Source organism: Cibotium barometz, chromosome 60 (genome assembly GCF_041138505.1).
Source record: "Cibotium barometz isolate CiBa-2024 chromosome 60, ASM4113850v1, whole genome shotgun sequence".
Classification (NCBI taxonomy): Eukaryota; Viridiplantae; Streptophyta; class Polypodiopsida; order Cyatheales; family Cibotiaceae; genus Cibotium; species Cibotium barometz.
Window position 1 is genome coordinate 13,994,529 of NC_141105.1, and position 23,287 is coordinate 14,017,815.

The 23,287-nt window shown below is 44.5% G+C and overlaps 1 protein-coding gene across 7 annotated transcripts in view; it reads left to right on the forward strand.

The window, feature by feature from the left end:
- The first annotated feature begins 2,894 nt into the window (after positions 1 to 2,894).
- The window catches only part of COS1 (6,7-dimethyl-8-ribityllumazine synthase / DMRL synthase / lumazine synthase / riboflavin synthase), a 167,171-nt gene continuing 146,778 nt past the window's right edge, over positions 2,895 to 23,287 (forward strand). For 3 of the 7 annotated variants that reach the window (XM_086794367.1, XM_086794368.1, XM_086794369.1), the window contains exons 1-3: positions 2,895 to 3,260; positions 4,619 to 4,749; positions 4,927 to 5,022. In XM_086794367.1, coding sequence (XP_086650493.1) covers positions 3,137 to 3,260; positions 4,619 to 4,749; positions 4,927 to 5,022 — 351 coding nt within the window. In that variant the 5' untranslated portion in view covers positions 2,895 to 3,136. Of the gene's footprint in view, positions 3,261 to 3,444; positions 3,545 to 4,618; positions 4,750 to 4,926; positions 5,023 to 23,287 lie in introns of all 7 variants that reach the window. The other 4 variants (XM_086794370.1, XM_086794371.1, XM_086794373.1 and 1 more) reach the window with 2 other exon arrangements.

The following is a 23,287-nucleotide window of genomic DNA, read 5'->3' on the forward strand; positions in this document are numbered from 1 at the left end:
TCACCTCACTTCACTCACACACACTCACTAGCATGCATTAGGGAGAAAGATTAGCGAGAGGATTATCAAGAGCAAGACTCAATTGCACAATGGGAGAGTATGTTGTATTATGAGAGAAATTCATGTATATACATGGCCATAAGTGCTCACACTCACTTAATCTGTGGCCGGTCGGGCACTTTAGGCTCATAAGAGGCCTAATGCTATTACAATGACTACTCTCATAATATATCCATGAAGTACATCACTTACTTCATCCTAACTTGCTACCACACGCTCTTGAAGCAAGAATCACCATAAATACTTCGTCATACCATTACAAGCACTCGTCCAAGTTGTAGGTTTGGACACTATTGCTTCATATCTTAAATGTATGACCCTTTGGTGTATCTATCTTGACTCCTTGATGTAAGATAATGGCGATAGATCTTGTTAACCCTAGAATTGGGTTAACACAAATCAACAAAACACAAGCACTCTATCTATAGAAGTCGATCACTAAACACAACCATCTACATCATCATCATATGTGATGATTCTTTGGTAAGAACTTCAATGGATCAAAAGCTCTTTCAACGTTTTGCTTCCTTCAAAGAGGAGGCATAAGTTGCACAAATAGGTGCTTTAACCAATGTTGCTCACGGGCTACATTTTAATACTTCTTGACATGGTCTTCATCCAAACACCTTCACATCGATGACTTATGGGACTTTCGACACACCATGTACGTGATGCACTCATAACACCCATTGTTGTAACTTTGGGATCTTCTTCAGGATTATGGGTATATTTCTTGCAAAATATGCATGAGCTCTAAGTCACATTGGCTTAGAAATGACGATGCAAAATGATCTTCATCGGCATTGAGGAGAGACTCTTCTTCCTTAACTTCTAGTCCTTTTTTATTTGAGTCAAGGGTTCTATGCCCAGGATGTCCCCCAAAATCTGAATATTTTTGTCCCCAAAATTTGGATATTTTGGGTTTCTTTTTATAATGCTCCATCATTCCCTCTTTACCATGCTTAGAACGAGAGGGGTTGCTTTGGTATGCTGATGTAGGCTATCTTTGTCTCTCCTGAGGTAGAACTTGGCCTTTGAGTTCCATGCCTGTTAGCTAAGCCATGCCTGGCAAGCCTCTGAGCTTTTTAAGCCATGCTCATTAGCCTTTGAGCCATGCTTACTAGCCTTTGATTTTGAAGCGTGGACCATGCCTTGTTTCTTTGGTAGTTTTGAAGTATAGGGAGTATCTGAAGGCTATCCAGACATTACCTCCATCACTCCGAATGGGGGTTTATTGGGTATTTTGGAGTCTAGTAATGTGTCCATTGGTGTGAACATCCATTATTAAACTCTATGTCAAAAGATGAGGCCTATAAAAGCAATGTACATCATGGTGGAAGTATCGTAACTCGTTCATTGTGTTGTGCATTCTCTCCCCATTGCTCTCTCTCTCTCTCTCTCTCTCTCTCTCTCTCTCTCTCTCTCTCTCTCTCTCAGAGGCACCATGTATCTCAACAATGATGCACCATGTATCTCAGAGGCACCATGTATCTCAACAATGATGCACCTTTATTAGATGCTCTTCCTAGATAAATTTTAGCTAGGACAAAATAGGGCCTCTCTGACTTGCTGTATCACCTATAACTGACCACAATCAAGGAGGTAACCCTACCAATAACTGACTGAATAGGGCCTATCTGACTTGCTATATCACCTCTAACTAGCCACAATCAAGAAGGTAACCCTACCAATAACTGACAGAATAGGGCCTATCTGACTTGCTATATCACCTATAGCTAGCCATAACCAAGGACATAATAGGGCTAACTTGCTACATTATCTACAATTGGCCACAACCAAGGAGGTAACCCTACCAACTCTATCCACACAGGGCATACATGCAAAAGACTTTTATTAACATCAAACAATGGATCAAAGGAAATCATAAAAGGTTTGCCTGTTTTAACGTAGGGGATTTGACAAGGATCTCATACACACACCCTGGTTGATTAAAGAGAACATTGAAACTACCTTTACCCAACTAAAAGATATTGCTTACTAATTAAGCCAGCCATAGTTGAATCTCTGCTTTGATGGGCACTCTGTATGTGCTCATTAGAACAACACTACATAAAGCAAAAAGGGTTAGTTGTTGGTTGGCTAGATCAAAAGGAACATATGCATAAACCTTTTTCCCTTCATTGCATTCCAAGTTTGAATGCTCCTCCCTTACCTTCTTCTTTTGCATGGCTTGAATTGTGGGCAGATCTCTTGAGTTGAGAAACGACCACCTTGAAGTTCTTTTGATCCCCTTCATCTGCTCTAACAACTTTAGTAAAATACTTATCCTTCTTCTCCGTGCCCTTTGCTACTTCTTGTTTTGCCTTCTTCTGCATATAGAATCATCGCAATTGACCCACTGGCCATCCTGGCTCCCCTCTTCCACACCCCCTTCCCACTCTCTCTCTATGCAAACTCATCGGTGTAACAAAGGCTTCTCTCTCTATATAGGCAACGAAACCTAAGCATTCATGGAAATCAGTTAGGTTTATGTGCTCTCTCTCTCTCTCTCTCTCTCTCTCTCATGCATGCACGCACGCACGCGCGCACACACACACACGTATTAAAACAAATTTCTTACCTTGAATTCTCCTTGAAAGGCTGAATGCTGTGAACAGTGTTGGAAGTTATGGTCATAAGCAATGTTGGCACGCTACAAGATTGAGTCACTGAAGGCTCCAATCTCCATGGAAATTCCAAGGTTTTAAATTCCAAGTTATAATTAGCTCTAGGTTCCAACTCCAAGATTTATGGTGCGAAATTGTAAATGTGCTAAAACCTTTCAAAAAACAACAGCACGGTAAGTGATCACTATGGCACAATTTACAATACATGCCTAGTGCCTTCTGTGCCAACAGCCCAACTGCCTAATCTTCGAGCTAAAAATCTACTCAAGTCTTGGAAAATGGTGAGAAGTAGCAGGAACTTGAAAAAATAAAAAGTGGGGATTTCATGAGTGTGTGAAGGCCTAGATCTCAGAGTGCCAGCCCAAAATTTTGCCAACCGCGTTGTCCGAAAACTTCCGGAGCAGTAGCTAGGTCACTCCATCGCCTAGCACTGAGCAGCAGAAGCCAATATGGCTGCAGTTTCCTTCTCCAAGAGCGACCTCCTCGCTGAGCGTTTCACCTCATCCCCAGCAACCATTCCGCGCAGCTCCACTCCTTCATCGCGCGTCCATCTCCACTCCGGCTTACTGCCAGGTGCTTCTCGCTCTGCACAACTTAGGGTTTACGGCACTAAACTTTTAGGGTGACTCGTCTATGTTCAGGGTTCTTTTTTGTGAAGTCAAGTTTGGAGGTTTTTTTGTTATGTGTTAGCATGCGGTAGCCACTCACGTTAGGTTTTCTGAAGTCTTTGCTCATATGAGAGTATGTTTAAAGCCAGATCTATGAGGAGATGAGAGTTTGTTGTTGGCAGATATGCACAATATGCTCCTAAGTTGGGAATGAGGCCAGAATTGCCCTAAAAATGGTGCCTTTCGGAAGTAAGTAGTGTGCCTGAATTTCCATAATTGGCCTCATGTTGGCTTTTAAAATTGCATCAGCCATTTGCACGTGGTCACGGAAATTAGCAAGAGGGTTTGCAAGGCGGATGTCTTGTCCCTGGGCTATGCACAACAGAGGGGGACGCTATGTCCCTGGGCTTAGCTGGTGCAATGTCACTGTGAAAATATTGTGGTGAGAGGGGTTCACAAGAACCGTCTCCCCGACAAAAGTGCCCACAAGGTAGACACCCTTTTTGTTTTGCAAAATGGCATCTGGCAACACTCAGGGTTGAATATCTGACAAATTTGCATACCTGTGTCCTTGGATTACATTCTACTTGGCCACTTCAGTTTTTACTTCACAGGGCCTTCCAAACTGCCAAACACCCTCAAAGAAAAGAAGCACCCGCACGGGAAGAATCATGCCTATGTCCTTGGATTACATTCTACGAGGCCACTGCAGTTTTTACTTCACAAGGCCAAACACCCTCAAAGATAAGAAACACACACACACACACACGCACACCAAAAAACAACAACTAACTGCCCTTGTGATGGTGGGTGTCAGGCTGCTCAACAAGAGCCATATTAGCCCCAGGATGATTATGTCATGATATATGATTGTGAATCCTGCCTAATGTCCATCAACGGCAGCAGTAAAAAGTATCTAGAAAGTGAGCTCTAGATGTGTAATGCAAACGGTTAGTCCCTAAGTCATTGTTTTGGAGGTCCCTAGTATTGGCTATGTTAACACCCCCCCGCCCCCCCTCCCCCAGCCCCGCGGCTCTCCACTTTCCCCTTTGATGTACCTCTAAACCCCTAAATGATCAAACTATAGGTCATCACTCTCATCAATTTTTTGAGTGTATTCTCCCTTTCATGTTTAAGTGTGCAAAATAACCTGATTTTTTAATAGACAACGGACATATCTTATTTTAACACAACTTGACTGAAGGGCTAAAGTTTTGTGGAACCAGTGTAATGTTGCTAAGGTATTTTCATGCAGGAGTGCATACATTTCAGTTTGTATGAGATGTTATTGTATTCACACCGAGTGTATTTTTTTTTGTGTAGGCACGTGCTCCATTGCTTTGCACAAGGTGTCAAGCTGTCAAAAGAAAAGGACTCTGTGCTTGACTGTCTCAGCAGTATCAAAGGAGTTGACAGGATCAATTACAAATGTAGAAGGGCTTCGCTTTGCTGTGGTATACCTCACAACATGGCCCGATTTTTTTTGATTGAGGTGCGGATTTATGTAAATATACACTTGACCACATGGATTAATACGCCTAGGTCGTGTGGATGTGCCTGAAGTATTGGATGTAACTTTTTTTGTCATTAATAATTGAAATGTAAGGTTGCCACATCTGATGATGTTACAGGTTGCAGGACGTTTTAATGAGTTTGTCACAAGACCTTTAGTGGCTGGTGCATTGGGGGCTTTCAAAGCACATTCAGTCAAGGACAATGATGTCGACGTGAGTTTATCTCATATTATGATCTCACTTGTTTTTAATTGGTGTTAAAAAGGTCAAATATTGTGAAGTTGTGGTGTGTTGAAGAGTTTGAATCTCAGCTGTTACTTTCTACTCTCTGTTACCTTCTACACCCTTAAGTAAGATGCCAGCAAACATGCTTAGATTTTGGCATGAAAAGCCATACTATCAACAACATGTCATGATAAGAACATAAGAGAGCCATGACAACATTTGGACTTGCATCCACAAGTCATAAAAGAGGTAAAGTGAGTCCTTGAGGATTGAACATTGGTATTATGACCAGACATTTTGGACTGAGGAAGGTGATCAGGTCACGTGGGACTTCTTCACAAAAGCAGGTCCTTGCCATATGATCAACTGCCTATGCATCCTTGATGGAAGCTCTATTTTGGGTTATATAGATAGCCTTAAGGCTTAGACTTATATAGGGCCTTGCTCACGATTGGACAAGACTCTGAGATGTGTCCCACCTTTTTTGAGGGAGTCACTAGAGGCGCCTTTCACATAAAAACTCGTACAAGCACTCCCTTGTGGGAAGTGTTTCGGGGAGGTATTAGACCTTGGATCTGACGAGTGCTAGAACCTGAGTGTTACAACCCCACAAACTCCTAAACGCAGAACACGAGATTAGTACAAACCCCCTTAAGAGGGGTATAGGCTAGCTCACCTCCCAACCATAGGTCCTATGCTTCAAACCACCCCTGTGCTAGAGGCTAAGGCTCCAATCCCATGAACCATGCCAATCAGCACTGGTATACCACCAACGCCTGTGTGCTGAGGCCTTCGACATGACTGTGTGTGATTTGTCGAATCCAATCATGTTCCCGATGGTAATCTTGGTCCATCACAGACCACAGAGTAAATAACTCTCTGTGAACAATAATAACCCAGGTCTCACTTATATAGGACAATTGCTGCTATAATTAACTGTCGGGTCATAAATAGCCAGTAAACTTGGTATTATTAACCATGAGCCTTAGCCGCATGTATTAGCCTGTTTCCTTCAATCCTAGGGCTCCTGGATTAGACCACTAATTCTAAAGATTAGTACCAGGTACGTAATATAATTCTCCTCCTCAAGTGTTTCCACTCTTGGAAACAAAATCTGTCTAAGAAAGAAAACTTGGAAACCTATGCTGTAGTCTAGCAACTGGCTCCCAAGTCAAAGACATTCCTAGCCTTGGAAATAAACAGGGGAAACTTAAGCTACATCTAACAACCGACTCCATAATTTGGTTCACCATTCATGCAGTTTATACTCATAACTCTCCCATAGGAGTTGACTAAATCCGCAACCACTGTCCCTACAACTATCTTAGGGGAACTAAAAATAGACCAACTCGGATTAGAGTCGTGAACACAGCAATCCCTGAATCCAACTCCTAAGGAATTCGATAATCTGACATCACAAAGACAATTGTTGTAGCCAATCAAATTACCTATCCTATCAGGATTGGCAATTCCTCGTACCGAGGAGATAAAAATACCTTCCCTCTCTGAAACCCAGAACTATTAGATATCTGAACACTTGTCATAAGTGACCCCTGATGAAAGTGTTCCTATCAAGACCGTGTCCAAGTGAGTACACCCATGATATAACTCTCCTAATGTACCATATCCTTTGCCAAATGCACAACTGTGAAATTGGCTGTACAACAGGTCCGTTGTTTCGAGGACTACACCTAGAACTCCATTTTCAAGTTCTTATTCTCAAGGGAAAATGGGTTGACACCCATACCAAACATAACCTGTTCAGTATTATCATAGTTAGATCTTGACCAATCAAATGATCTCTAGGTGCTGAACATGTGCAATGTTCCACCATAACTGATGTATCCTCTCTGCAGAATTAGAACAATCGTCATGAGTAGGAAGTTAAGAACCTGTCTTAGTCAAACTCTGATTGCTTGAAGTATCCAAAAACTTCAAGTGCCAACTCAACCTATTGTGTCAAGGTAATCAAGATGCAAGCGAAATGTGCCAACATCAATACTCTCTATTGGAATTGGGTCAAACTAGTATAATCCCACCGGTCAATACCTCGCTACACAGCTCTGGATAACAGCCATAAAAATTGATAACCTTGACATTTGCCTCGTCAGAAGCATGGCCCGTAAACCACACGTGCCACGTCAAAGGTGTGGCTAATGAACTGGACATCTGCCATATCAGAGGCTATTGCCCTCACCCCATGAACTAGGCATCTAGCAATCTTGAGTTCTCGATAACTATTCCATCAGAAGCTAAAACATCTGTCTCGACAAAACTTGTAAACCCGCACATGTGATACATCCTAGTGTCCCATACCACTAGAAGATACCCCATATACGTCTTACAATCCATCACTCAGCTTGCAAGTCTTCCAAAAGATTTCTTAAGGTTGCTAGCAATCCCTTTCGGCATACAAATTGAATCTTCTTCGGAGAATAAATCTATACGAGAACCCTGCTTGCTGATCTCAAATATCAACGAAATCTCATGTGGATCTGGATCTTTGGAAAATATATGTGTGCTTGCCAAGATTCTCAAAACTATCTCAGTAAAGAAGCTTTACCTAGCATCTACAAAGTATAACCGCTTTACCCAAACACACATGCGAAGCAAAGAAGCTTTACACCTAGCAAAGCATAATTGCTTTATCCAAAACATAGACCTGATCGTAGTTGCAAATACAATCAACTGCCGCTTCCCCTTAGTCTAGAAATCCACCAAATAGGAATATAGATGTATCCAAAAACTTGCGTGTAATGGATCCTAGTGCCCTACACCGCCAGGATACACTCCATACAAGACCCCCTTTAGACGTAAGATTAAGTTAAGAGTGATCAATTCCTTCCTAGTCTTGCCTTGACACAACCGGACTCCCACCTGAAGGACATTGAACTTAAGGTTAGCCCAACACATCAATGTGCCCTCTTAGATCTATACCCTCTTGCTTCCTCCCATAGTTCTGGTTCTACCATAAATATAGAATACTCGTTTATGGCAATCTTGCCCTAGATAGAGATCATGAGGCTGTTGTAAGTGGAGAACACTCATCCACGACAATCTTGCCTCAAGTAAAATTGTCTGTAGCAACTCACTGGCCCAAATCATACCTACATAAGGCTATGAACTTGAGTTCAAAACTTGGGAGGATAGTCTCAGGGAATGCCACCTTTACCCGGAATAGTACCGTTTCTCGAAAGAAATCACGAATCCATATGAAGTTGCTAAACTCCCCCAAGGAACCAACAATAATACCCACCTCCACCTTTATATCTGCACACTAAAAGAAACTCAAGCTGCCATGGGACGGGGAGGCATGGGCACCTTGTGGACATGTATGTGTACACCTGTTTGGGATTGACGGGGGTGGTCTACATGTGTTTTGCAGGTGGTAAGTGTCCCCAAAAACCCAATTTACAGCTTTATGATTTCACATACTAATAATTACGGGTGCAGGTCCACGCTCACTTATAAGTGACCGAACAAATTATAAGTTATTCACATTGGGCAGGACCAATTTAATACACGTGGCGGCCAATAGATGGGCATTGGACAAGATTTGGACCACTCTCTTGTAGGTGCTCCTTTTTGGACCAGGAAGGCACACGTCTGGGCTATTTTCAGCGGGAACTCTATTGGGGGGGGGGTTTCCAGTTTTGGATAGGCACCTGCTTTCTGGTGCATGGAAGGAGCTGGTCGACTGGTTCTACAGCTTCCTACAGCCAACTACCACTACCATGGTTGTCACGGTACAAAAATACAATACCGTACGATACAATACCGTACGGGAATTTTTGGTACGATATGAAATTTTCGGTTACCGTACGATAAAATGCGGTTTTTATTTTTTACACTTACAACCTATGGAGCTTCAAGCTTGAATGTGAGGGAAGGTTGGGAGGGGAGGAGTCTACAGTGCTTGAGGAACCAGAACATGGATATGTGTCTCTCTCGGTTGGATCTCCCGATTGTCTCCTAAAAAGAGCCTGGATGGGTAATGCAATACCAAAGGTCTCCCAGTGTAGCGTTTATGACTAAGGGACCGTCCTTGCACAAATATGAGGAGTGCATCTAGGGTGATAAGTTTAGGGACTCCTCTCTAGATCAAAATGGCCATGTCCAAATTTTCTCCCTCGTGCATAACTTGAGAATCTAATTGTCTAGCCTACCTATACCAGGGATCCCCAAGTGATGTAGCAAGATTCTCTCATCCTACCAATCAAGTGTACACTACCAGTCTACCTCGCCAGATTTTTTAGGTCTCTCAACAACCCCATATGGAATACTGAGTGGACACGAAAGTTGCGAAGTATTGCCAGCATTTGGGATCTTCGTAAAGCAAGGTTTCTATATTTTTTTTAGCATTTGGAATTTTGGAAAAAAAAACAAACTCGTACCATACGACACGGTACGATATCGTACGGTATCGTACCGTACGAACCGTACCGTACGAACCCATTCGTACCGGTACGAGAAACAACTATGACCACTACCTACTGCGACGTAACTCACCCATGTGTGTGGCCAAGGCTGGTCGACTTCTTCTGGGAGCTTTCCTACTGCTGGCTGGCTGTTTACAGCCCTAAAAAGCCTGGTTAGGGCATTGGAAAGAGGGGAAGAGCTGGCCGATTTGTGGAGAAGGGATCTTCAGGCTTGTGAACTGTTGTTGGTCGACTTCCCTCGTGGCTTCTGAGAGCTGGTCGACTACTGCAAATAGCCCTCCAAGGCTGGTCGACTTGCTCTGTGAGCCAGACAGGAGGAAGATGAAGATGCAAGGCTGTCTTGGGCTGATGTGGGAGTGCTATGGGCTGTCCATGGTTGTCCTACTTGTGCTTTATGTCGGGAATGCTCTCTTGTGGCGAGGATTGACATCAAATTCAGCATATGTTTTGTTTTGTTTTCATACTGTACTGGAAGAAATAGGTGCTCTCCAGTGGAGAATCCTGAAAGAGTGCACAGAGTTGAAGCAAAAGTGCACTAGAGTGTGCTGAATAGAGAGTGCAAGAGAGAGAGAGATATGGAGCAACTATAGTGAATATAGTGAAGCAAAACAATCCCAAGCAAGAGACACAAGTAGTCTCATAAGTAAGGGAGCAAAAGATGTACAAGACAAGATGAAAAGTGAGAGGCCACTGGGTAGTGCTGGCCAATTGGAGCTGAGTAGCTGGCCGATTGGGAAAATACCAAACAGGTTGGGAAAAATCCCAGAAAAATATGTAAAATAGGGGTGGCCAGCCCACAATCAAGGGCCATGCAAAAGGGACCAAAAGGACACCAGAAATGGGTAGAAATTGGGGACGAATGTGCTAACACCCCCTCTCAGCACCAGATGCTGAACAAACTCCGAGAAGCCGAAGATGATGTGACATGTGAGAGCTTATGACCGTCGTAAACACAACCTTAGTTTGACTAAACTGCACTTAATGATGTTTAAGAGATAGACAGATATGTGTCAATGCAATGCAGCTATATTATATGAGGAATGCGGTTACAATGAGATCCAAATGGATCTATACTGCTGAATATGCTGCCTATATGCTGAATATGCTGAATGAACTGCTGTCCAATATCTTTCCCTTGTCTCCTGGGAAGGAAACGCTGAAGGGAGGCTTTGGAACAGATGCTGAATGCTGACCTGATGATGAAACGCAGATGCGTTTGTAGATCTGAGGGCTGATGATGATGCGTTTGCTGAAAATGATGCTGATGCTGATGCGTTGGCTGGTTATGCTGTTCCCAATGCGTCCTGGAGTAGATGCGTTGGAGAACACACTGCTGAATGCTTGAATGATGAGCTTGGAATGCTGAATGATGGACTTGCTATGCTGAATGGAGAGGCGCCTGTATATATATGCAAGCATGCTGCTGGTCGGCCAGCACTAATGCAGTCGGCCAGGTGCCATGTCCACAAATGCAGTCGGCTGCCCCATAAATGCCTGGAAAATGCCTATAAAATTGCATAAATGCCAGTAAAATACCTGATGATGCTAATGATGCTAGAATGATGCCATGTCACTGTACACCTGACTGGTGTGCACGTGACATTCCCCGCTGCTAAACTGTTGCTGGGTGATAAACCTGGCAACCTTCGACTCCTCTGTGATCCTTCTCCTCCGAACCACTGCCCCCTTCTGTCTTCTGCTGCCGGGACTGAGGCCGTCTGCAGGAGTGAAATCCTTTGAGTCAAGACTCCATGTACTGCGGGAACTGAATGGCGAATACCTGTGTCACCCCTGACCTGTCCCTGGAAACCTTCCACCTACCATCTTCGTCGTACCTGAAGCTCTGAACCTCCTGAGGCGATGTTGGAGCAAACTTCTGTCTTCTGTGGAAGAGAAACCCCCTGTTGCTGCCAGTTGAAGCCCAAAACTTATGTCCTTCTTTGATGATGGATGTCATTCTTCCCCGAGAGTTCATGGGCAACATGTATGCAAGACTGACTGCTAAGATGTCTGTTATGCAAGCCATGTGCAACCCTATATGCTGTGCAAGAATGCAGATGGATGGGTTACTGATGCAGACCTAAGGGAAAATCCCTAAGGGTGGCTTGCAAAATTTTGAGAACTGGGTTTAACTGTGCGGAAGCGATTAACATGATGTCTGACTGAATGACTGATGGAATGAACATGCTCTAAGGCTGGTTACCCTGTAACGCTCTGATACCAATGTGACATGTGAGAGCTTATGACCGTCGTAAACACAACCTTAGTCTGACTAAACTGCACTTAATGATGTTTAAGAGATAGACGGATATGTGTCAATGCAATGCAGCTATATTATATGAGGAATGCGGTTACAATGAGATCCAAATGGATCTATACTGCTGAATATGCTGCCTATATGCTGAATGAACTGCTGTCCAATATCTTTCCCTTGTCTCCTGGGAAGGAAACGCTGAAGGGAGGCTTTGGAACAGATGCTGAATGCTGACCTGATGATGAAACGCAGATGCGTTTGCAGATCTGAGGGCTGATGATGATGCGTTTGCTGAAAATGATGCTGATGCTGATGCGTTTGCTGAATGTTGATGCGTTTGCTGGTTATGCTGCTCCCAATGCTTCCTGGAGGAGATGCGTTGGAGAACACACTGCTGAATGCTTGAATGATGAGCTTGGAATGCTGAATGATGGACTTGCTATGCTGAATGGAGAGGCGCCTGTATATATATGCAAGCATGCTGCTGGTCGGCCAGCACTAATGCAGTCGACCAGATGCCATGTCCACAAATGCAGTCGGCTGCCCCATAAATGCCTGGAAAATGCCTATAAAATTGCATAAATGCCAGTAAAATACCTGATGATGCTAATGATGCTAGAATGATGCCATATCACTGTACACCTGACTGGTGTGCACGTGACAGATGAGGAGCCAATGAAGCCTAAGAAACCGGCTTGGTGAACAAATCTGCAACATTCTCCGCTGAAGGACAGTACTCCAAACGCAAATCTCCAACAAGAACCCGTTCACGAACATAGTGATACTGTATCTCAATGTGTTTCGTACGAGCATGAAACACAGGGTTCTTGGTGATGGCGATGCAACTCTGATTGTCACACCAAAGAAGAGTAGATCTGGCGGGAGGACAGCCAAGCTCCTCCAATAATCTCCGCAGCCAAATCGCCTCACATGCAGCATGACAAACCGCACAGTACTCCGCCTCTGTAGAGGAAAGCGCCACAGTAGGCTACTTTTTACTGCTCCATGAAATGGCTCCAGACCCGAGTGTAAAAACACAACCAGTGGCCGAACGCCGAGTATTTGGATTTCCAGCCCAATCTGAATCAGATCATCCAACAAGAGTGCATCCTTGGCCATAGAAGATGCCAAAGTCGAGTGCCACGCAAGTACCGAAGAACTCTGAGAGCACACCGCCAATGCTACTGACGGGGTTTGGATGAGGAAGAACTCAATAAACTGACTGTGAAACATATGTCCAATCGGGAGTAGGTCAACCAAACCACACAACCGACGAGAACCCGATACTGTCCCTGATCAATCCTTGGAGAAGCATCAAGTAGAGAAAGCTTCTCACTAGTATCCATGGGAGAAGATACTGGTTTGCATCCAGTCATCTGAAATCTGTCAAGAATCTGCCGTGTGTACTTCTGCTGAGAGAAGAAAATGCCCTTCGAGGTCTGCCAAATCTCAAAGCCGAGAAAATAATGCAGAAGGCCAAGATCCGTCATCTCAAACTCTGTCTTCAAAGCATCCATGACAGAACGGATCCTCACAGAATAAGAACCTGTAAAGATGAGGTCATCAACATAGACCACAATGATAACAATCAACCCCCTCTCAAGGAGGATATAAAGGTTCGAATTTGCATGAGAACGGCGCAGGCCGAGCTTTTGAAAGAACTCATCAATCCGCTGGTACGAAGCCCGCAAAGCGTGCTTCAAACCATATAAAGCCTTCTTCAGCCAGTACACATGATCTTGTTTGCCTGGAACAAAAAACCCCGACGGCTGATCAACATAAACCTCATGTGTAAGCTCTCCATTTAGGAAAGCCGATTTGACGTCCATTTGGAAAACTCGACTCCAGGGCGCTGAGCATAACCCTTGGCAACCATCCTCGCCTTGTGCTTGTACAAGCTGCCATCAGCTCGGAACTTCGATTTGAAGATCCAGCGCACACCAATCACCTTATGCTGCAGTGGCCTAGGCACCAAAATCCAAGTGCCATTCCGTTCAATAGCATCCAGCTCTGCCTGCATAGCACGACGCCAAGGCTCATGTGAAAGAGCCTCGTCCACAGAAGTGGGATCAGAAGGACCATTAATGATAGAGGACATAAGAGCATAGTTAACAAACATGTCGCCCTCATGAATTTGTTTCCCTGTAACTCTGAAAGAACGCTGGAGAGAACTAGGCAGAGGAGCAGAAGGAAGCTCAGGTAACCCAGAATCACAAACTGTCTGATAATACCATCCAGGCATAGATTTGCTCGAACTCGTTGGAGAGGAGCAGAGTCATCATCATCATCTGACTGAGAATCCATAGCTGGAGGCGTAACAGAAGCAAAGGGAGAAGGAGGAGGAGGAGGCAGAGATGGAGGTGGAGGAAGAAGAAGCTCACCACCCCCCTCTGAAGATGTAGGAGTCTCGTCGAACACCACATCACGGCTCACAACAACTTTGCTGGCCTGAGGATCATAAAGACGATATGCCTTGGACACAGTGCTGTATCCAAGAAAAGTCATGCATTGAGACTTCGAGTCCAACTTGGAGCAATGCTCCTTAGGCACATGAACATATGCCGAACACCCAAATATCCAGAAATGAACAACGGAGGGCTTCTCACCATGGAAAGCCTCATATGGAGTTTTATCGGGAAGAGCAGCAGCACGAGACCTGTTCTGAATGTAGACAGCAGTGGAGCCGCCTTAGCTCATAAACGTCGAGGCAATGAAGAATGCTCAAGCATAGCACGGGTCATCTCCATAATGGTCCTATTCTTCCTCTATGCAACTCCATTATGCGATGGAGTATATGCTGTAGTAAGCTGTCTCCGAATGCCATGGGTCTTGCAATATTGCTGAAACTCTTGGGATGTAAACTCACCCCCTTTGTCAGTCCTGAGAGCCTTGACCGAGTGACCGATCTCTTTTTCCACCTCAACTCTCCAATCACAAAAGTGCTGAAAAGCCTCATCCTTGGTCTTCAGAAAGAAAACCCAAGTATATCTGGAAAAGTCATCCACCATCACGAGCATGTACAATGCCTTACTCAAAGACGCGGTACTCATAGGACCACATAAGTCTACGTGAATGAGAGCAAGTGATGTCGAAGATCTCTGTGTCGCCTCCTTCGGAAAGGCGGCTCGGTGTTGCTTCCCCTGTAAAGAGGAACAAGCAGAAGATGGAGCCTTGATGGTCGGTAAACCCTCAACTAACCCATCCTTCGAAGTGTGCTGTAGAAGTTGATAGCTCAAATGGCCAAACCGAGCATGCCAAAGAGCAAAAGAAGCACCAGAAGAAAGCAGAGTGGTCAATTTGTACATACCCCTATCTTGGACTCCTTGAGCCAAGATGCTACCAGTCGCCTTATCATGAATGGTAATCTCATAACGAGAAAAGATCACCTCCGCACCCTGAGCCGGAAGAGCACTCACTGACAAAAGGTTAAAAGCTAAATATGGAATATACAGAACGTCAGAGAAGTACCTCTTGTCCTCGGAAGAGCGGAAGATGGGGATGGTGCCATGACCATGTATTGGCATGGAAGAAGAATCACCCAAAGTGATCTCGGCTGACGTGGCAGTGAAGTTCTCGAACCATACGCTTATGCAAAGGTTAGAGAGGCTAAGCAAAGGGTCACATGCATATGAAATGAATGCTATGCAATGCACACCATGATCTAAATGCAAATCCTATGGATTCTACCAACTGCTACATGCATGAATGATTCTCTTGAAGTGGTTAAGGGACTGGACTTACTGACCTTCTATGGTTGAGGAAAGACCTACGTAGTTTGTGCCTAACATGTCCCGGATTGGGGCTTACAATGGGGCCATGACATTCGACAAAATCATATCCTAAAAGGGTTCCTACTGATATACAAGATGCACTGATGATGAGCCAGCTTGTCACCATGTACTACAGTGTAGAGTGTATGTGACATTTCCTCTTGCTTAGCTTGGCAGCAGGTTCATGGCTTCCAAGTAGTCCGCCAACAACTGGGGGTACTCCTGAAAGAACTCCTTGTCTAACCAAAATGCTTCATGGGTATCTCGAGCTCGAAACTTCGTGTAGAATTGTCGGAGTCTTCGACCGGAACCATGCTTCCAACGATGAAGAAGGATTTGCTCAGGCTCAATGACTTCTACTTCGTCAACCACGTTTGGCTGCTGCTCATCTGAAACATCAAAAACTTTTGGATCCACATATGGTTTTAGCCAAGAAACATGGAAAACATCATGCATAGACAAACTGTTAGGTAACTTTATCTTGGAGGCATCACTTAGCTTTTGAACTATAGGAAAAGGTCCAAAACTACGGAAAGAAAGCTTGGGACAACGCTTGCTCACTTGTTTCAATCTTTGTTTCATGATACACTAATAAAACCAATCTCCTTCCTTGAAGTGGACATCTCGCCTAGATTATTTGCCTGTCTGTTGGAAGCTTCTTGGGCTTTGGTCAAGCGGTCTTTAATTGACTCAATAATTTCGGAGAATGATTCAGTCGTTTTGTTAGCCTCTAGAGACGGAGACACCGTTTTGGTCAAAAGAGGAGAAACGACGACCTAAAGTTGCCTCATACGGAGTACGTCTGACACTAGATGAATGAGTATCATTTAAGATGGCTTGGACCAATGGAAGATAATGTTCCCATTTGGATTGCTAGTCATGACAATATGACTCGAGAACATCGAAGGCCAATTGGTTATAGATTTCTGTCTGGCCATTTGTCTGTGGATGAAATGTACCAGACAACTGCAACTTGGTATCAAAGTTCTTGAATAATGCCCTCCAAAAACGCGAGATAAACTTGGAATCCCTGTCTAATGTGATGGTGCTAGACAAACCACAAATGGGGTACCAATGTTTGAGAAAAAGGTGGGCTATGTCCTAGGTTGTGGTCGTGTGCTTGCATGGGATGAGCATGTAAGACTTACTAAAGCGATCCATGATGGTAAAACATTGAGTGTTGCGGGATCTGGTTGATACTGGTAGAGGGCCTACAAAGTCCATAGAAATGTCGATAAAAGGTCCGTCGGGAATAGGCAAAGATTGAAGTAAACTAGCCTTTTTCGTATGTGGAACCTTGACTTTTTGACAAAGCTTATAGGCTTGAATATGTGAATAAACATCATGCCTCTTTTTTGGCCAATAAAAGGACCTTCGCAATTTCTCTAGGTTATTGTTGATCCCTTTATGGCCTCCAACTAAGGAGTCATGGGCATCATGGAGAAGAGCTGCACGCTTTTCTCCAAGGTCACAAAGACAGTTCTTGTAGAACAACCAACTATTTTAATGGCCAGGCTCAGAATTGAGGGCCAAACTATATTGAGTACCAAACTCTGCGGAATCGACATACTGATCTTTCATGCTATCCAAGTCTTTTCCAAGGATCTCGAGAATGGTAGACTCCTGCATGGTCTGGATGCTGGTCTTTCTACTAAGAGTATCTACAACAACTGGGTTATGCTTACCAGGGATATACTCGATCATTCCTCCAAACTATTGGAAGATCTGACTCCATTTGGCCTGCTGATCACTCCACTGGGCACTTTGTTAGAGTATGCATAGGCGGAAGTGTAGACAAAACAAGAGAGAGAAGGAGCAAAGGAGAGAGAGAGCTTGTGGACAAGATCACCTTTTATAATAGCATGAAGCTTTACAATGGCAGTAGTCAGCAAGAAGAGTGTTGCACTTGTGCTTGGATTGGTTGACTGATAAGTGAATATGAGAAGCCCCTTTTATAGTGAAGTGAGGGAGTTGGCCGATTACTCACGACTTCCTAAAATAGGGGAAAATAGAGTGAAGCCTCATAAATAGACAAGCCCCAAAATACACTGAGATGCACAATTTCTAACACCCCCTTTGTAGCTCATAGTGTGCAAGAGTCTGAAGAAGATAAGTTGATGAAAATGCAACCATGGACCCTCGAGTACCGCAGATAACAGAATCACTTCGGAGAGAGCACCCGCCAACTTGTTTTCTCGAAACAAAATGCCACCATGATCAGCAAGGAACTTTGCTTGGCTTTGAATTCCCACACAAGTGTGCATTGAACTCCAAGAATAAGATGATGAGCTGCTGGACACATTGCGTCCATAATCCCAACAGTGGACTATGACCACATCACGCCCTAAAAGCCTCGAACAATGAACTCGGAATAGATCTTGTCCATAATCTCTGCTACACCAAAGATGACCATGTCCTGCCAGATTTTTAATTCTTGGAACTCCGACTCACGGTTCCCATGCACCAGAAAATGGAGCTGCTACCAGTCCCCTCTCCTACCCACAAGCCTCATTTGGCTGGAAGCACATGAGGGAAACTGCATGTATACTAGAGAAGTACACCATCTTGGTCCTCCCGAGCTGGGAGCACCTTGGGAGCCCTTGTTAGCACATTCATCACCAGTTTCTGCCCATATTTGGTGTCCCTTTTGGTCCTTTTTTCATGGCCCTTGATTGTGGGCTGGCCAAATAGGATATGGAGTCAACTTTGAGGATGACATATGCATAGAGAGACCGTGAAGGTGGCTATGCATTGGTCACTTCCGGCACATTGTACCATAGGTTATATTAGCTTGACAGGTTTGACATGAGAGAGCATGATGCTCATGTGGTTACCACTCTTACACCTGCCATGCATGAGGCAGAATTGTGGCATGCCAAGTTTGGGCGTGTAAATTATGGTAGTTTGATGCTATTGCAAAGGCATAAAATGGTACATGATATGCCTCATTTAGAGCTGCCACCAAAACATGTATGTGAAGGGTGCATATTGGGTAAGATGCACATAAATGCATTCCCAAAAGATGGATCAACAAGGGCTGTCCGGAAATTACAGCTTGTGCATAGTGATGTGTGTGGTCCTATGCGGACACCATCTTTTGGAAAGCATTTATACTTTGGAACCTTTATCGATGACTACTACAGATTTTCTTGGGTGTATCCCTTGAAGGCAAAATCTGATGTATTTGCATGTTTTTCAGCATTTTGTGGCACAAGCTGAAAATCAAACAGGTTGCAAAGTGCAGACCCTTCGTTACAGATCGAGGGGGGGAATACATGTCCATTGCTTTCAAAGCATTTATGGCTGAAAAAGGCATAAAGCATCAATGCACGATGCCATATTCTCCTCAGCAAAATGCTGTTGCTGAGAGAAAGAACAGGTCTTTGATGGAAATGGCTAGATGTACGGTTAAAGGCAAAGGATTGCCTCACAAATTCTGGATGGAGGCAATAATGTGTGCTACACATGTGTTGAATAGATGCCCAACCAAAGCATTGAAAACCATCATGCCATATTGTCATGTGAACAGTGTGTATCTACCGTGTGCTCCACGCACACAAGACTAGCTTCGAGGTTTGGGGAAGCTTGGAGCTAGGCAGGCTGATTGGCGAGCTGAGTTAGGGATAGACTAACGGGTGGGCACCCAAGTATGGACGGGTGGGCGTCCAAGTGTGGACGCTCGATGTGTCATGTGCACAGTGTGTATCTATCGTGTGCTACATGCACGCAAGACTAGTTTCGAGGCTTGGGGAAGCTTGGAGCTAGGCAGGTTGATTGACGAGCTGAGTTAGGGATATACTAACGGGCGGGCGCCCAAGTGTGGACGCTCGATGACCGGCCAAGAGCCTATAAAAGGTTAGTTATTGGGATATAGAGAGTCTCGCAAGTTTGTGAGAGCTCTATGGTCTTGGAGCCTGGATCTAGTGCAGACGTGCACCTGCTTTACGCAGCCGAGGGCCGGCAGCAATCTCGAGGCCCGCGAGGGCAGCTTCGTGGCGGCATGGGACGTCGCGAGGAGGAGATTGGTCGGTACGTCAACCTAGTTAGCTCAGCTCGTGGCTCGGTGGGGACAGCCAAGACTATGGGCTTGCCCACGGCTGTCATGGTTGGGAGGTGAGTCAGGCCTGCACCCCCTTGTTTGTTTGTTTGCAGGATTTGAGTCTCGTACCAAGAACGATCACGAGGAGATCCGTGGGGATTTGACAGTGGTTCAGAGCATGCCTCGTGAACGAGCAAGTTGGTAGGTAGAGAAGGTGAGGTCGAAGAAAGGTATGTGTTCAAAAAGCTTGCTGTTTTTCTGTGCATACTGCTGTTTTTAGATTCAGTATGTGTTTTTCTTCATCAAAGAAACCCATGTTGATGGGAGGTGGTAGTCTAAGAAGGGTTGTTTGCTTTGCAAAGAAGAGGCATGATTCGCTTGTGCAGTCGCATGAACGTAGAGAGAAAACAGAAACAAAAAAGTAGGTTTGCTTTTCGTTGAACGCGAACGGGAGGGAGAGAGAGAGAGAGAGAGAGAGAGGAGGACACCGCCTGTTGTATGCGCAGGGTACTGCTGGTCGGGACATGCACGCTGGCTGGGACTTGTGCGCAGGCAGCCAGGCTCTGTACGCAGGCAGCCAGCCACGTAGGCAAGCGGCCAGTTCTATGCAGCGCAGCGCAGGCAGGCGGCCTAGGCCTGCGTAACCAGGAGGCCAGGCCTGCGAAGCCAGGCGACCAGCCTAGTGCAGGCGCCTAGGCCAGGCAAGGCCCGCGCCCAGGCCCACGCGGCCTTGTGGCTAGGCCTACGCGAGGCTGGCGCTGGCGCAGGTGCAGGCTGGCGCGAAGGCACCGGTAGAAGCGCAGGTTGACGTCAGCAGACAGCACGCCGACGGCTAATCCAGGAGGGATGAGAAAAAAAAAAACAAGAAAAGCACTCGTTTTTTTTTTTGGGCTTTCATTTTTTTAAGTTTATTTTTTTTAAAAAAAGTTTAAAAATCCCCCCTCCAAAGTTTAAAGGTGTTTTTTTTAAAAAGAAACAAAATGTATATATATATATATATATATATATATATATATATATATATATAAAAGCACAAAAGCAAAAGCTAAAGATAGCTTTTGGGGAAACCTTTATAAACCCCCTTAAGTGGGCTTCTTGCCACACATCTCTCAAGTTTTCAAGCTCTCAAGCTCTCAAGTTCCCTTGCACTTTCATTGTGCAAAGATCGAATTTTCTCTCCACTTACCCCTTCACGATGTCGACCCAAGAATCGGAGTTGGAGTCCCTTGTGGAACGCGAAGGCTTGCCGGCTACGGAAGATACCGATGCCGATCTTTTTGACGATTATATGTCAAAATCAGATTTCCAAGAGTTCAAAGTAGCTCTCGAAGCTTCTTTGTCGGAACGTCAGGCACAAATCGCAGCCCAGATGCAAGCTTTGCAGAACTCCATCGCTCTATTGACCACTACCCTCTCTACTCTATCGGGTATGGATACCTTGGCCTAGGCCCCAACATTACTCCGGAACCGTTCGGGGGCGAGCAAAAGCAGCGTACCAAGGAGATCGTGGACACGTGGCTACATAAGTGGCAAGTTCACTTTCAGTTTCATCCATATGATGATGGAAAGAAGATCCAGTTAGCAGCAGGTTTCCTGTCCGGCAAAGCTTTGCTTTGGTGGAAGGAACTCAACCCTAAGCCAACGACTTGGGCACAATTCGAAGACGTCTTCAAGAAGGAATTTCTCAAGAAAGAGGATGATTATGATGATGATGTCCGGTTTTCAGCTTTGACCATGACCTCGCAGCACCTCACTTATGAGGTCTACCTCCAGAAGTTTCGGGACTTGCAGATGAAAGCTACAAAGATGGATCCCACTACTCTTTTGGGGTTCTTCGTAGCTGGTTTACCAGACTCATACCATTTACAGGTTAAAAATAACAAATGTAAAGCATTGGACGAGGCCATTCATTCAGCTCGTATCTATGATGATACAATGGTCTCTTCCAAGTTGAAACCCGTTTTTGAGCAGGGGAACAAGCATAAAAGAAAGTTCTCCACACCTATGGCTAACACGACAGAAGGAAAGTCTTCGGCCCAACCTTCGAAGAATTCAAGTTCGACACCAGCGAAGAAGAAACGACTCCTTAGGGCTTTAAAGCTCAAGAAGGAAGGAAGTTGTTTTATTTTATCTGCGAAGAAAAAGGACACATGCGTAACGAGTGCCCGAAGCAAAAGGGTGCAAAGACAAACGCAGGACCCAAGCTAAAGGCAGCTAACCAGTTGTCTTTGATTAAGTACGTCAATTATTGTACTTTCTCGTCCTAGTACTTGTTCTGATTGTTTGTTCAATTCTAAAGTATTTGGCTTGCACGATCTTCTCCGAGTTTATGGAGAAGTGAATGGCCATAAGATTCACATTCTTTTAGACCCTGGGAGCTCACACAACTTTGTTAACTACAAACTCGTGCAGAGATTGAGCCTTGATACGACACCTAGCGATCATTCCTATGAGGTACACTTACCTGCGAGAAGGCAAGTATGGGATCGAAAGGTGGAGATGCTTCCAATCCAGATTCAGGAATGCTATGTAATGCATCTAGAAAATGTAGACTTGTTATTAGGGATTGAGTGGTTTAAGACTCTTCAAGTCCAGATAGATTGGTTTAGTCACATTTTTTCTTTTCAGCATAAGGACACCCAATATAGTATTTTAGGTGATTGTATTCATCCCTCTCAGGAACCTTTTTTGGAAATATAATGGATTCTTCTTTGTATTCCGCTTTCCATTGTGTATTGATTCCACTTTCTTCATTTCTCATACCTTCCATGGATGTCAATGAATTAAGTGTGTTTGAAAGCAAAGAATTACAGAAGATACTTGATTCGTTTCAAGATGTATTTCCTAAGGAACTGCCATCGGGTTTACCACCTGAACGGGCAGCAGATCATCGTATTGACTTGATCCCTGGTGCTCATCCTGTCAGTATTCCACCTTACAAGATGAGCCAAGCTGAGGAAGATGAGTTGGCTAAACAACTCGAAGATTATTTGAGGATGGGCCAGATCCGTCCAAGTAAATCACCTTGGGGTGCACCTGTGTTGCTTAGGAGAAAGAAGGACAACACCTGGAGAATGTGTATAGATTACAAGAGATTGAACAAGCTGACCATTAAGAACCGTTATCCTCTCCCTAGATCAGATGACCTGATTGACCGGTTAGCAGGAGCGAAATATTTCACGAAGATAGATTTACGTACTGGCTATCACCAGATACGTATTCATGAAAGGCATGTCGAAAGAACCGCCTTTCGGACTAGGTATGGCCATTACGAGTTTCTCGTATTACCTTTTGGGTTAACCAATGCTCCAGCCACTTTCCAGCAAATGATGAACGATCTTTTTCGTGAACATTTGGGGAAATTTGTGGTGGTGTTCCTGGATGATATTTTGATATATAGTCGTACTCTTGAGGATCATGTCAGACACCTCACGATTGTCTTATCTATTTTAAGACAGAATCGACTATATGCTAAATTAAGTAAATGTGATTTCTTTATGACCGAAATCATTTACTTGGGACACAAGATCACTAGAGATGGATTGAGCATTGACAGAGTTCAGAAGGTTTTGGACTGGCCTATACCGCGAACAGTGCAACAACTTCGTTCTTTTCTCGGTTTTGTTGTTTTTCTTCGGAAATCTGTACGGGAGTACTCTCAGCTCACACTACCGATGACCGACTTATTGAAAGGTCGTGGATGTAAGTCAAATCAGCCTATCACTTGGAATAATGATTTGGATACGGCCTC